Source organism: Monodon monoceros, unplaced genomic scaffold (assembly GCF_005190385.1).
Source record: "Monodon monoceros isolate NGI ecotype Baffin Bay Population unplaced genomic scaffold, NGI_Narwhal_1 Super_Scaffold_11, whole genome shotgun sequence".
Taxonomy (NCBI): Eukaryota; Metazoa; Chordata; class Mammalia; order Artiodactyla; family Monodontidae; genus Monodon; species Monodon monoceros.
In genome coordinates, this window is record NW_021703767.1 from 68,453,176 (window position 1) to 68,466,564 (window position 13,389).

Genomic DNA, 13,389 nt, shown 5'->3' on the forward strand with positions numbered 1-13,389 from the left:
TGCAGATAACACGCAAACATGAATAAGTATTTTTTATCTCTCTCTATTTTATGCAGAAGTTAGCACATTATGGCCTGTTGTGTATATCCCAGCAGTCTACCCACATCAGAGTGTAGGGGAGCTTCTTTGTCCTCCTTTACCACGCTCAGCCCTCCATCTTGCAGAAGGACTGCAGTTTACCTACCAAGGGACACTGGGTTCTTCTAGTCTTTGCTATGACAAATCATCTACAATGAATACCTTGGAATGTACGTAATTTTGCATGTGTCCAGGTGTATTGGAAAGATAGATTCCCTGAAGTGGAGTTGGTGATGTTTTCAGGGATTGGTGTTTTGAGCCCAGGTTTTGGAACCTAGGTTTCTTGGTGTTGGTCTGGGACTGTTGTCTGGCTGGTGACTCATTCTAAAGCTTCATTTTGCCATCAGCGCTACCTGACACTGGATGTGCACGGGCTCAGAGTGGTTTGCCCTCTCCCTGCCACTTCCCATTGCTTCACACCAGGGTGGCTGAAGCCACCGGTGGGGCCTCGTCCAAAGCACCAGAGAGGGCTTCTGAAGGTGCCGTCAGACCCAGGCTCTGCCGTAGGGTAGGGCTGGCAGGTTCCACCGTGTCAGCTGCGTGGGAGGGCTGCAGGTTCCATCGCGTGGGCAACATTGGTCTCATGAATTCTCAGCCCTGGCTGCTGGAACTTTACACTTTTTTTCTACTGTAAGCTCTCAAAGGCAGGAAACAGTGGTTGTCTTTTCACATTTGTCATCCTAAAGTGTTTTTTCAAAGTAGCGATTAAGGTGCTCTGGCAAAGGTGTTCATAAAGCATCAGGGAGTTTGTGTCACTAGCAGCCTTATCCTCAACTTTGGAGCAAGAGAGGGTGGCTGTGAGCCTCCCCCGTCACAACGGCTGGCGACACAGATGTCAGCACATGGCTGTCCCAGGTGGAGGCAGGCTCCAGGGAGGTTAAGCACCAGCCCGAGGTTTTGCAGCTCGTGGTGGCAGAGCGCGGATTTGGACTGACTTCTGAGCCTGGCCCTTTCTGCTCCAGCATTCTGCCTCTGGAGAACCAGATAACTTTGTTCCAGTCTCTAGGAAGGGTTCGTGATGTAGCCTGGATGCTGTCATAGTTAGGGTGCCTTGTTCCCCTGGGCCCCACCCTTCCTCATTACGACCCTCCTCCCACCCTGGTCGGTGAACGCCCTGCACCCGCCTCCCCGGCCCCCAGCCCTTCCCGGGTATTTGGTCTTTCTCAGACACCTGGCCTCTGCCTTTCCTCCTCACCACCACCCCTCCCCTCTAACTCCCTCTCCCCGCTCCCCGCCCTGTGGGCACCACACAGCACAACAGTTAACTTTGCCAAAGGTCACTCTTTGCTGTTGCTGTTTATTCTTGCCAGTTGGCTGAGAGCTTGAAAGAGCTTGAGATGCTCACGAATGCCCCCGATTCTAGGGAGGAAGTGAGGTTTCTTGATCTGCCCAGAGGGCTGCAGCTGAAGCGACTGTTTGCCACAGGCTATCAGCTGAGCACCCCTGGGCTCTGAGGGGACGGTGGAGGTGGGCAGGGCCGAGGAGTCCTGCTCCGCTCCTCCGGGGGGTCGTGGTGCACCCCTGAAGCAGGCCGTGCGAGCCGCTGGGGGTAAGGGCTGCGCGGGCCCCGGCGCGTGCTCTGAGCTCTGCCTGTTTTTGGTCTTCCAGTCCACAGCCGCCACAGCCCCAGGTCCCCGAGACTCCCTGGGCAGATGAGGGCGGCTCCGTTTATCACCTGACCGATGAAGACTTTGACCAGTTTGTGAAGGAACACTCCTCTGTGCTCGTCCTGTTCCACGCCCCATGTGAGTGGAACCTTGCTCCTCTCTGCCACCGCCTGCCTCCCTCGGCCGCTGCAGGGCGGGCGCCGCTCTGAGCCTTTAGATATTACCTAGGACGGCAATCATCCCTCAGCTTACAGGTGGGGAAACTGAGGCCCCAAGAGGGCCCGAATCTTGCCCAGTAGTTGCAAGGGCACAGTGAGGCCAGGGCTGGAGCCTCAGACCCCGTAGCGTCTAGAACAGCTTCTTTCTGCTTCAGCTGGTGTCCGTCACAGCCTGAAGCAGCCTTTGTGCATCAAGGAAGGAAAACATGTGAATGCTGTAAAATGTGTTGGCCGTATTGGCTGAAAAGCCCTGTAGCTCAGGAGTTTTCTAGGCCAGTGTCCTCCCTGTTCCCGTGGAGAATGGAAAATTGATTGTAATTCGTTTCTCAGAGGGAGAAGGCTGCTTCTGGAAAGGTGAGCAAGGGCATGACAGCCCCTGGGCACAGAGTTCCAGGGAGCAGCTCCTGGGAAAGGTGGGCCCATCCTGATGGGTGTAGAAGGTGGGTCCCCAGCACCCTGGGACAGAGCGCATGTGTGTGGGGTGCTCCTCTCTCATAGCTTCTTGCCAGCTCTTGGGCCCAGTGATGGTGGGTAAGAGGAAAAAAAAAAGCAAAAAGAACTACTTCATGGATCAGTGTCATAATTGCCCAGTCCACAGAGGCATCTTTAGTGAGAGAATACTTTATTAATCATCTTTGTCATAGAGGCCCTTACGCTATTCATTGTGTATTGCCTTACGGTGGCCAAGTGGCTGCCCGCAGGGTCATCTCCTTTTATCTTACCCACAGTGCTGCAAAGCGAGTATGATTAGCCCCACTATACAGACAAGGAGACTATTGCACGGAGAAATGGCACTGCTCTGTGAGTCCTGCACTGCTGAGCCCTGGCCTTCCCGTCTTCCGCTTCCCCTGTAGTATCACATGGGTTTGGTTAATCAGGAATTGTTCATATACAGACCACTACTGGGGATTTCCCCAAGTCCTCCTTTCTTATAAGTGCCAAATTCTTAAGAGAATCCAAAGGAAAATTAATTTTGGCCTTTCTTCTTCTGACTGTCTAGAAAAACGACCGCAAAAAACCTAAAAAAACCCCCAAAACACGAAGTTTCAAAGGGCCTCCTAATTAGGGGCAATGACAGAGAGGGCCTTAGGAGCACATCACGCCCAGCCCTGCAGGGGCTCAGTGAGGGCATCCCTGTGGTTGAAGGTACCTGATGAATGCCCGCCAGGCAGCACTGCAGTGCTCTCCCCGCTGAGGTGTGCTCTCCCGGCCAGTCTCAGCGTTGCTGATGGAAGCGCAGGGAGTCATGCTGCATCCAGAGCTGAACTCACCCTGCCTGCGTCCCTGTCCCAGCAGTAGAAGCAGGTACCAGCTCACTGTTTTCAGTTCCCCGCTGTGTGTCAGTGCTTCCAGTCTGTGCTGAGAGAGCCGCCTGGCTCCTGGAGGAGCGCAGAGTGGTTTGAGCCGTGCTCTGTGGTTTATGCGTCACAGCGTGGAGAGTGCGCATCCCCTTTGATGAATGCTAACAGCATGTACCTGGTGGATTGGAATTATTTAATAATTGTTTGTTAAGCCCTTTCTTTATAGAACCCCGGTTGCAGACCCGCAAAAATTCTGGTCTGTGTTCTTTCTTGCACTCTTAGGTGGTAAGCAATCCATTGTAGCACCTGATGCTTGCAGGGTCTGGACCCCAGAGCCTGGCTATAGAGTTCTTCCCTGCCCCCTCCCCTTATAATGCACCCTCCTCGCTCTCTGAACCAGAATGATCATCACTGCCCCAATCCAAGTCACCTGTGGGTATAGAGTAAGGGCTTAATGAATGAGAAAACGAACAAATGAGGTTGTTGAGAGCTGAATTAGAGAATGAGAACTAGAAGGCAGATAGCAGCTTTCGTTTTCCCCATTAGTCTTTGTTACTGAGTACGCTACCCTTGTTGAGAGGGCTCCGGTTCAAATTTAGGAAATGGAAACATCTGAGGCTTCTATTGGTGGGTGTCTGCCTGTTAGGGACCCTGCATTCTCTGATGAGGTGCCTGTCGGCCCCCCGGCTTTGCCTGTGTGTGTGTGTGTGTGTGTGTGTGTGTATTTCTGCTGGACTGGCAGAGTGAGAGGGATCAGGGCAAAAGCCCGAGGTGAAGCTCCCTGAAGAACTGCCTGTTTAAATTCCCATCCGATGGGAGTGGCTTTGCATTAAATAATCTCTCTACACAGTCCTCCTCCTTTATCTGGGAGTGTGGGCTTTAGAAGGGATGGACTGTACATGGTTTAGAGAGGAATCTGAGCCCAGGAGGGGTGAACTGACAGCAGGGCCCTCTTAGCTGCCTAGCTGGGCATCTCGTGCCGGAGTGTTCCCGAGAGCAAACACTGATCAGAAAACCACTTTTGTGGTGTTTGAGGGACCTAGAGAAAAGGACAAATGTCAGGAGGCCAGAGACTGGCAGTGCTGGCTCATGTTTCCCAAGCTAATAAAATGTGAATTCCGGAAATTACAGTGTTACAGGTGCCGATCCCAGACCAAATAGGGAGTGGTTAAGAAACAGACCATTTTGGAGACCTAGGAAAACACGTTGGGATCTATCAACATAGAAGACCATAGATTCTACTAAGGATTGCCACATGTGCTTGGTTTGTTTCTTGGGATAGGATTGCTAAGTTGATGAATTAGTGTGTCTTTCTTTTATCAAAAATGAGTTGTTGTTTTCCTAAGTGCAGTAGGGAGAACCGGGCAGGATGCGGCCACCATGAGGGGACCATCCCCTTGGTGCCCTGTGACTGTGAGTCTGGCCTGGTTCTGTCTGGTACTTGTTTTTTTATAAGCAGTTTTGTTGAAACTATAAAAAGCAAGGCAAGCTTTCAAATCTGCAAGGGTTAGAGTTGGAAAAAGGAAGCTAGTTAAAATATCAAACAGTGGTATTAAGATTTTAAAAGATCCCCACAGACTGAAATAGTGGAGCTCAAACTAAAAAGCTGAATTTATCTTGATGACTTTTTGATAATTAAAAAGGAGTGTGTGTATGTTTTTTGGGTTTTTTTGCGGTACGCGGGCCTCTCACTGTTGTGGCCTCTCCCGTTGCGGAGCACAGGCTCCGGATGCGCAGGCTTAGCGACCATGGCTCACGGGCCCAGCCACTCCACAGCATGTGGGATCCTCCCGGACCGGGGCATGAACCCGCGTCCCCTGTATCGGCAGGCGGACTCTCAACCACTGAGCCACCAGGGAAGCCCCGATTCATCTGGATTTTTCATTTGTTGTGCCACGTGGGAGGAAGGGATTTCATTTTTTTCGTTAAGTTCTTTTTTCCTTGCTTTTTCCTTTATGTTTTTCTTAACATTATCTTGTAAGTATTTTCTTATGTTATTAAAAATGCTTATTTGTACATACTTTTTGTGGTCACATAATATTCCATTATATAATGGCACCATAAATTACCTAACCAGCACCATAATGTTGAAGGTTTGAGTTGTTTACTGTATTTCCCCACTATAAATCAGGCTGCAGAGAGCATTTTCATGCATAATTATTTGTCCACATGTCAGATTATTTCCTTAGGGTAGAATCCTGGAAGAAAAAATTTTAAAGCTTGTTATCTACATTTTACACTAACGTAAAGGAAGAAAAAAAAAATCCCAACTTTCTCTTTGTGCAAGAAGAGGGCTGCATGGTAGATGAGGCATTCATCAGTGTGTGTCTGCCCTAGAGTGTCTGAGTGTCTACAAGTCAGCTTTGGTGCATATACAGCGGGAAGCCTCGAAAGAGCCCAGAGGTTTCTGGGGGGCCCATCACAATGTTACAGCATCATTGTTTCTGCTAGCATCTGTAGGAGCCCCGCCTCCCTGGCACACCCAAGCCAAGGTCCAGGCAAGGCAGCAGGAATGTGGGTAGGAAAATCCAGGCTCCTCTTGAGAACCAGGTACTAGGGAGCTTTCCAAAGTAATCTGGTCTCCTGGAAAATTCTGGTTACAGGAGCCAGGAGAGTCTCCATAGCTGGCCTGCAATAAAATCATAGGTGTAACTGAAGTTAACGGAATCCAGAGGGATCTGAAGATTTGGAATTGACGGGAAGCCAACATTCCCACAGCCAGAGAAGAGTGTGGTCAAGGAACTGACGGGCAGCCTCTTTGCCAGGTCATGAAAGTCAGTGTAAGTGCACTTACAAGCTGATAAAAACCCAACAAGGAAGTTTGGCAGTAAAACTTGATGGCCCATCAAATCACAATCAGGACAGTAAAACGCAGTGGGCTGGAGTCCTGCTCCGGCTTCTGACCGTCCTCCTCTGGCTCTTCTGCAGCCCACACTGCCAGGACAGCCTGAAGGCCAGGCCCGGAGGCTGGGGTCAAGGCAGTCACTGCTCATGACCCACAGTTCCCCAGGCCAGCCGGGTGCCAGCGAGGGAGACGTTTGCTCCACCAGACCTCTCTCCTTCTTGGGGCCTGGCTGGTCCCATCGTCACAAACTCTGTTTACAGAGGTTTATTGCTTAGCCTTAGTATCTTGTCTAAGGAGCAGAGGGAATTGATGTTAGTGGCGAAAACCATAATGCTATCAAGAGAACTCTTGGGAATATATGGTAACTTCAGAACAACATCCAGAGATGTTGGAGATTTCCAAAGATGTTTTCCAGACCTAGTAAGGATCAGGGGAAGTGTATGTAAATGGTGGTGTGGAGAGGAGCGTATGCACATAGTAACTGGTTTGGCTCCTGGTTTTACTAAGTAGAGGTGTTTAGTTAAACTAGCAACTACTTGGTGTGACTTTTGCCCCAAAAGGATTTAGTTCAGTTAAACCTTGCGTGCACAGGTATAACCTGAACAATACAGCCATGAGGTTCATTCATTCACAAAGTGTGTGGGCTGCCATCCTCAGTGGTGAGTGAGACGGACGTCCAAGCCTGTAGAGAGCTTACATCCACTTGGGGGATTGGAAGTTTCAAGTAAGCACATTACTCCAGCTGTTTTGAGTACAGTCAAGGAAATAAGCAGGCTATTGGAAGTGAGTGTGATGGGTTGAGGCTTCTTGGGGTTAGGTGGTCAGGTGGTCAGGGAATTTCTCTGAAGAAGTGAAATTTGAACTAAAGCCTGCGTGATGTGAAGTGATCAGCCACGCAGAGTCCTGAGGGAAGATCGTGTTCCAGGCAAACAGCCCGATAAGAGCCATGGGGGTAGAAATGAGCTTGGTGAGATAGGAAAGCAGAAGGAGGCCACAGGCTGCAGAGTAGAGGACAGGAGGGAGATGGCCTGAGTTGAGGTTGGAGGGTAGGAAAGTCCGACAGTGTGGGACTTGTGGCTGTGAGAAGGAGTTTGGATTTCGATCCACTTGTGATGGGAGCCATTGGAAAGTTTTTTGTTTTTTTTTTTAAATTTTATTTATTTATTTTTGGCAGCATTGGGTCTTCGTTGCTGTGTGCAGGCTTTCTCTAGTGTGGCGAGCGGGAGCTACTCTTCTTTGCGGTGCGCGGGCTTCTCATTGCAGTGGCTTCTCTCATTGTGGAGCATGGGCTCTAGGTTCATGGGCTTCAGTAGTTGCGGCTCGCGGGCTCAGTAGTTGTGGCTCACGGGCTCTAGAGAGCAGGCTCAGTAGTTAGTTGTGGCACATGAGCTTAGTTGCTCCACGGCATGCGGGATCTTCCCGGGCCAGGGATTGAACCCTTGTCCCCTGCATTGGCAGGTGGATTCTCAACCACTGTGCCACCAGGGAAGCCCCGTTAGAAAGTTTTGACCAAGGGAATTTGATATGATTTATGATTTGAAAAGATGCCCTGGCCGCCCCTGAATACCAAGAGACAGCAATATAATAGTCACAGGGCACTACAAAATGAAATGCCATAGGAGGATATGAATAAGATGTCTTTTGTGAGTAGAAGAGAAATAGGTAGTTCGGTGGGGCTGGAGTGAACTGGAGACTCAAAGTAGGGGCCAGGGCCCAGGTGGACACTCCGCATGGAGAGGTCTCATCCATCAGGGCAGGGGCTGTGATGAAGTGAGCTGGGTGCTGGGGGACAGAGCTTCAGGGAAAAGGTCAGCTCATGTGGTCACAGCTCCAGCCAGAAGATCCACCTTCTAATCCCATCTTGTTTAACGGTGCCTCTGGGATCTCCAGTTTATCACTATCTCCCAGAGCCGTCATTTCTGATGATCCCTGCCCTGTGTCTCGTGGGGCTGCTGAGATAGTGTGTGGAAGGCCAGTGCAGAGAGCAAGCACTTTTATTACTTGGCAGAGTCCTGGGAGATGGGGCCAGAGGTTCAGGAGAGAGCTGTGAGTACAAGCCAAAGAATCTGGCACCTCCTGGCATGTCCTCCAGCCACCCCTCCTGTGTCCAGTGCAGACATCATGGGTCGATCACAGCTCTTCTTCCCAGTGAGCCAATTCTCTGTCTTAAGAGGCCATCTCCCGCCCGCCACTAATAGAAGTTGGCAGGCGATGTGGAGTCTGTTTGCTTCCCCAGCGGGCAGTGGCATCAAAGGGCTGAGCCTGGCAAAGGTATGAAGGTGAACTCCCTCATCTTCAGGGGTCCTGCCTCATTGACTGGGACATTTTGGAAAGAAACAGTGGTTTTCTATGAGTGGGTTTGTCTTCTTTCCCCCCATTCCCACCCAGTCCCACCGCCCACCTTGACCGTGGGGCCTGCTAGCACTGGCCTGGCAGCACCAATCATAACGTGGTAGAGGAGAGGGTGCTCAGGGGAGCATCCCCTTCCTGCCCCTCCCGCCTGCCATGGAGACCACTTGGAGCCTGAAGCCCGGGTCTCCTGAGGCCTGCCCGGGCATCCTCCCTTGTGCTCTGATGGGCTGAGAGGCTCTCACTCAGGCCGCTCACTTCCTACTCTCCAGGGGAGACCGAACTCTTGGGTGACAGACCCTCCATCAGCAGGAGAGCCTCTGAGCTTCCTTTTCTCCGCGTCTCTTCATGCAGGGTGAGCTCCCTCTGCCCCTGTCAGGGGAGGTCACCTCGGGGCAGGGTGCAGGGAGCGGTCAGCCTGGAGGCAGGCCTGGGGGTTCCTTTGAGAGTTGTAGAGCCTCCTGACTGTAAGCCCCAAAGAGTGATTTATTCTTTTTATTTTAGTGAGAATCAAAAAAAAAAAAAAAAGTTTAAGTCTTAATATATGTCATGTTAAGTCAGTAGAATCCTCCTTAGGATATCCAATTTACTCCAGACATGCGGATGTTCGTGGAAGGATACCTGAGCCTGGACACCTGTGGGGACAGCTCTTTGTTCTTCTCCGGCCCCCCGCGGGGAAAGTGACTGCCTTGCAGTCAGCCCTTCGTTGCCTTGGCCTCTTAACCAGGGGTCTAGGAGCGGGTGAGGGCATTCGGAGCCCTCTGAAGTTATTCATCAGTATGGAACATATATGCATCAGTACGGGAGAAGTGGGGGAGAAGCTTAAATTCTCAACAGTGTCAGGGACCCTGAAAAGCCCGGAGTCTGCCCTGAGGTGAGGAGGATGCTCTCCCTTTTGCTGTTGTGGGCGGCTGCTGCCTGCAGGGAGAGAGGCCCGCTGGGAGTCCCGAGCTGGACCACGGTCTGTGTGCTTTCCATCTGGGGCACGGCTCAGTGAAACAGAAATAGCACTGCGTGCTCTACATGCTTCAGGTACATCCTGTTAAATGGACTTTTGTGGTCACTCTCGAGACTCTGCATAGCATCTGTGTATAAGATTGGTTCTGGGGGGAAATCACATTTTCAGTTCCAAACAAACAATTTACCAAAACAAAACAAAAAATGCTTTTGTAACTCAGTTGTTTAGAAAGTGCAAATGGGTTGTGATAACACTAAATGTTCATTTCTGGAAAATAATGTTCTTACATTTTAATATCATGATGACTTTGATACCTGTATGGTTCATGGGGGTCCCAAGTGGGCTCTAGTCAGACCGTGAGCCCACAGGTGTCCCTCCCCCTTGCTTGGGCCCATTTGAGAAAGACCAACATGTTGGTACGGCTGAGAATTGTAGCCACTCCCTGGGCTGCATTCCATCAGTGAGTTTCCTCCACCGAGTCATCTCATGGCTCCCCCAGAGCACTCTGTCCAGAGGAGGGCTTGACAGCACTGGCCAGGGTTTTCTGTTATCAGCGTGTGTGTGTGTGTGTTGAGGGGGGCAGTTAGGGTAGCCACTGTGAGGCCCCCTGTCTCTGGGAGGAGCAAGTTGAGAATGGACTAAGGAAATTGGAACAGGCAGGAATGGAACGGACCTGTTTGTGTCTCAGTGCCATGTGGAGCTGAGCTCTGCAGGAATGACCTTGGAGGAGAGAGGAATTTTTGTCCCAGCCAAGTGCTCAGATGGAGGCAGGAAAGCTGTTTACATGGCCCAGTGGCTCCTGGAGGGTGTGGGAGGTCTTCTCTGATAATACTGGTGTGTGTCTGTCTGCCTTCCTTTGTTTCTTTCTCTTTTTGGTCCAGATGCTTTTTTTTTTAATTAAAGTATAGTTGATTTACAATATTATATTAGTTTCAGGTATGCAACATAATGATTCAATATTTTTATAGATTGTACTCCATTTAAAGCTATTACAAAACAATGGCTATATTTCCCTGTGCTGTATCCTTTTTGCTTATTTATTATATACATAGTAGTTTGTATCTCTTCATCCCATACCCCTGTCTGGCTCCTTCCCCCTTCGCTCTCCCCACTGGTAACCACCAGTTTGTGCTCTATATCTGTGAGTCTGTTACTGTATCATTATATACATTTGCTTCTTTTATTCTTTTAGATTCCACATGTAAGTGATAACGTAGAGTATTTGTCTGTCTCTGTCTGACTTATTTCACTAAGCTTAATACCCTCCAGGTCCACCCACATTGTTACAAATGGCAGAATTATTTTTATGGCGGGGTAATATACCATTGTATATATGTATCTACTTTATCCATTCGTCTGTTCATGGACCCTTAGGCTGCTTCTGTATCTTGGCAATTGTAAATAATGCTTCTATGAACATTGGGGTGCATGTATCCTTTCAAATTAGTGTTTTTGTTTCTTTCAAATACATACCCAGGAGTGGAATTTCTGGGTCATATGGTAATTCTATTTTTAGTTTTTTGAGGCACCTCCATACTGTTTTCCATAGTGGCTGCACCAATTTACATTCCCACCAACAGTGTACCAGGTTTCCCTTTTCTCCACATCCTTGTCAACATTTGTTATTTGTAGACTTTGATGAGGGCCATTCTGAAAGGTGTGAGGTGATAACTCATTGTGGTTTTGATTTGCATTTCTCTGATGATTAGCGATGTCTTTGGGAAAATGTCTGTTCAGGTCTTTTGCCCATTTTTTAATCAGGTTGTTTTTTTTGTTAGGGTTTTTTTGGGGGGGGTTGTTTTTTGGGGTTTTTTTTTTGATATTCAGTTGTATGAACTGTTTATGTATTTTGGATATTAACCCCTTACCAGTCATATCATTTGCAAATATTTTCTCCCATTCAGTAGGATGTCTTTTCGTTTTGTCAGTGGTTTCCTTTACTGTACAAAAGCTTTTAAGTTTACTTAGGTCCCATTTGATTATTTTTGCTTTTGTTTCTTTTGCCTTAGGAGACAGATACAAACAAATTTTGCTACAATTTGTCAGTGTTCTGCTTGTGTTCGCTTCTAGGAGTTTTACAGTCTCAGGTTTTACATTTAGGTCTTGAATCTGTTTTGAGTTTATTTTCATATATGGTGTGAGAAAATGTAATTTTAATTTCATTCTTTTACATTTAGCTGTTCAGCTTTCCTTGCACCACTGCTTGAAGAGACTATCTTTTCTTCTTTGTATATTTTGCCTCCTTTGTCATAGATTAATTGACCATAAATGTGTGGGTTTATTTCTGGGATCTCTATTCTGTTCCATTGATCCATTGTGTCTGTTTTTGTGCCAATACCATACTGTTTTGATTACTGTAGCTTTGTAGTATACTCTGAAGTCAGAGAGAGTGATACCTCCAGCTGCTTTGTTCTTTTTTCTCAAGATTAGTTTGGCAATTCAGGGTCTTTTGTGGTTCCATATAAATTTTATGATTATTTATTCTAGCTCTGTGAAAAATGTCATGGGTATTTTGATAGGGATTGTATTAAATCTGTGTAGATTGCTTTGGGTAGTATGGACTTTTTTTTAATTTTTATTTATTTATTTATCTTTGGCTGCATTGGGTCTTCGTTGTTACGTGCAGGCTTTCTCTAGTTGCAGCGCGTGGGGGCTACTCTTCATTGCGGTGAGGAGGGCTTCTCACTGCGGTGGCTTCTCTTGTTCTGAAGCATGGGCTCTAGGCGCACAGACTTCAGTAGTTGTGGCACGCAGGCTCAGTAGTTGTGGCTCGCGGGCTCTAGAGTGTAGGCTCAGTAGTTGTGGTGCATGGGCTTAGTTGCTCCACGGCATGTGGGATCTTCCCGGACCAGGGCTCGAACCCGTGTCCCCTGCATTGGCAGGCAGATTCTTAACTTCTGCGCCACCAGGGAAGTCCCAGTATGGACATTTTAACAATATTAATTCTTCCAATCCATGAGCACAGGTTATCTTTCCATTTCTCTGTATCATCTTCGGTTTCCTTTATCATTGTTTTATAGTTTTCAGAATATAGGTCTTTCACCTCCTTTGTTAAGTTTATTCCTAGGTATTCTTTCCTTTTTGATGCAGTTTTTAAACAGGGTTGTTTTCTTTCTTTTTCTAAGAGTTCATTATTAGTGTAAAGAAAACAACAGATTTCTGTATATTAAGCTTCTATCCTGCAACTTTACTGAATTCATTTATTAGCTCTAATAGTTTTTTGGTGGAGGTGTTAGCGTTTTCTATATATAGTGTCATGTCGTCTGAAAATAGTGACAATTTCGTTTCCTTTCCAGTTTGGATGCGATGCCTTTTATTTCTTTTTCTTGTCTGATTGCTGTGGCTAGGACTTTCAATACTATGTTGAATGAAAAGGGCAAGAGGTGGGCATCCTTGTCTTGTTCCTGATTTTAGAAGAAAGGCTTTCAGGGCTTCCCTGGTGGTGCAGTGGTGAAGAATCCTCCTGCCAAGGCAGGGGACACGGGTTCAAGCCCTGGCCCAGGAAGATCCCACATACCGCGGAGCAGCTAAGCCCGTGCGCCACAACTACTGAGCCTGAGCTCTAGAGCCCTCAATCCACAACTACTAAGCCCGTGTGCCACAACTACTGAAGCCTGCGCGCCTAGAGCCCGTGCTCCGCAACAAGAGAAGCCACAACAATGAGAAGCCCGTGCTCCGCAACGAAGAGTAGCCCCCGCTCACCACAACTAGAGAAAGCCCATGCACAGCAACAAAGACCCAACACAGCCATAAATAAATAAATAAATAAATAAATTTATAGAAGAAAGGCTTTCAGCATTTCACCATTGAGTACGATGTTAGCTGTGGGTTTCTCATGAATGGCCTTTGTTATGTTGAGCTGTGTTCCCTCTATACCAACTTTGATGAGAGTCTTTGTCATGAATGTATGTTGAATTTTGTCAAATGCTTTTTCTACATCTATTGAGATGATCATGTGATTTTTATCCTTCCTTCTGTTAATGTGTTATATCATGTTGATTTGTGGATACTGAACCATCCTTGCATCCCTGGA

General features: G+C 48.1%; 1 protein-coding gene across 2 annotated transcripts in view; it reads left to right on the forward strand.

Annotated features, from left to right (window-relative positions):
- PDIA5 (protein disulfide isomerase family A member 5) overlaps window positions 1-13,389 on the forward strand; it is an 89,147-nt gene that overhangs the window by 57,737 nt on the left and 18,021 nt on the right. For both annotated transcript variants that reach the window (XM_029214219.1, XM_029214220.1), the window contains exon 11: window positions 1,687-1,823. In XM_029214219.1, the coding sequence (XP_029070052.1) occupies window positions 1,687-1,823 (137 nt within the window). The remainder of the gene's footprint in view (window positions 1-1,686; window positions 1,824-13,389) is intronic.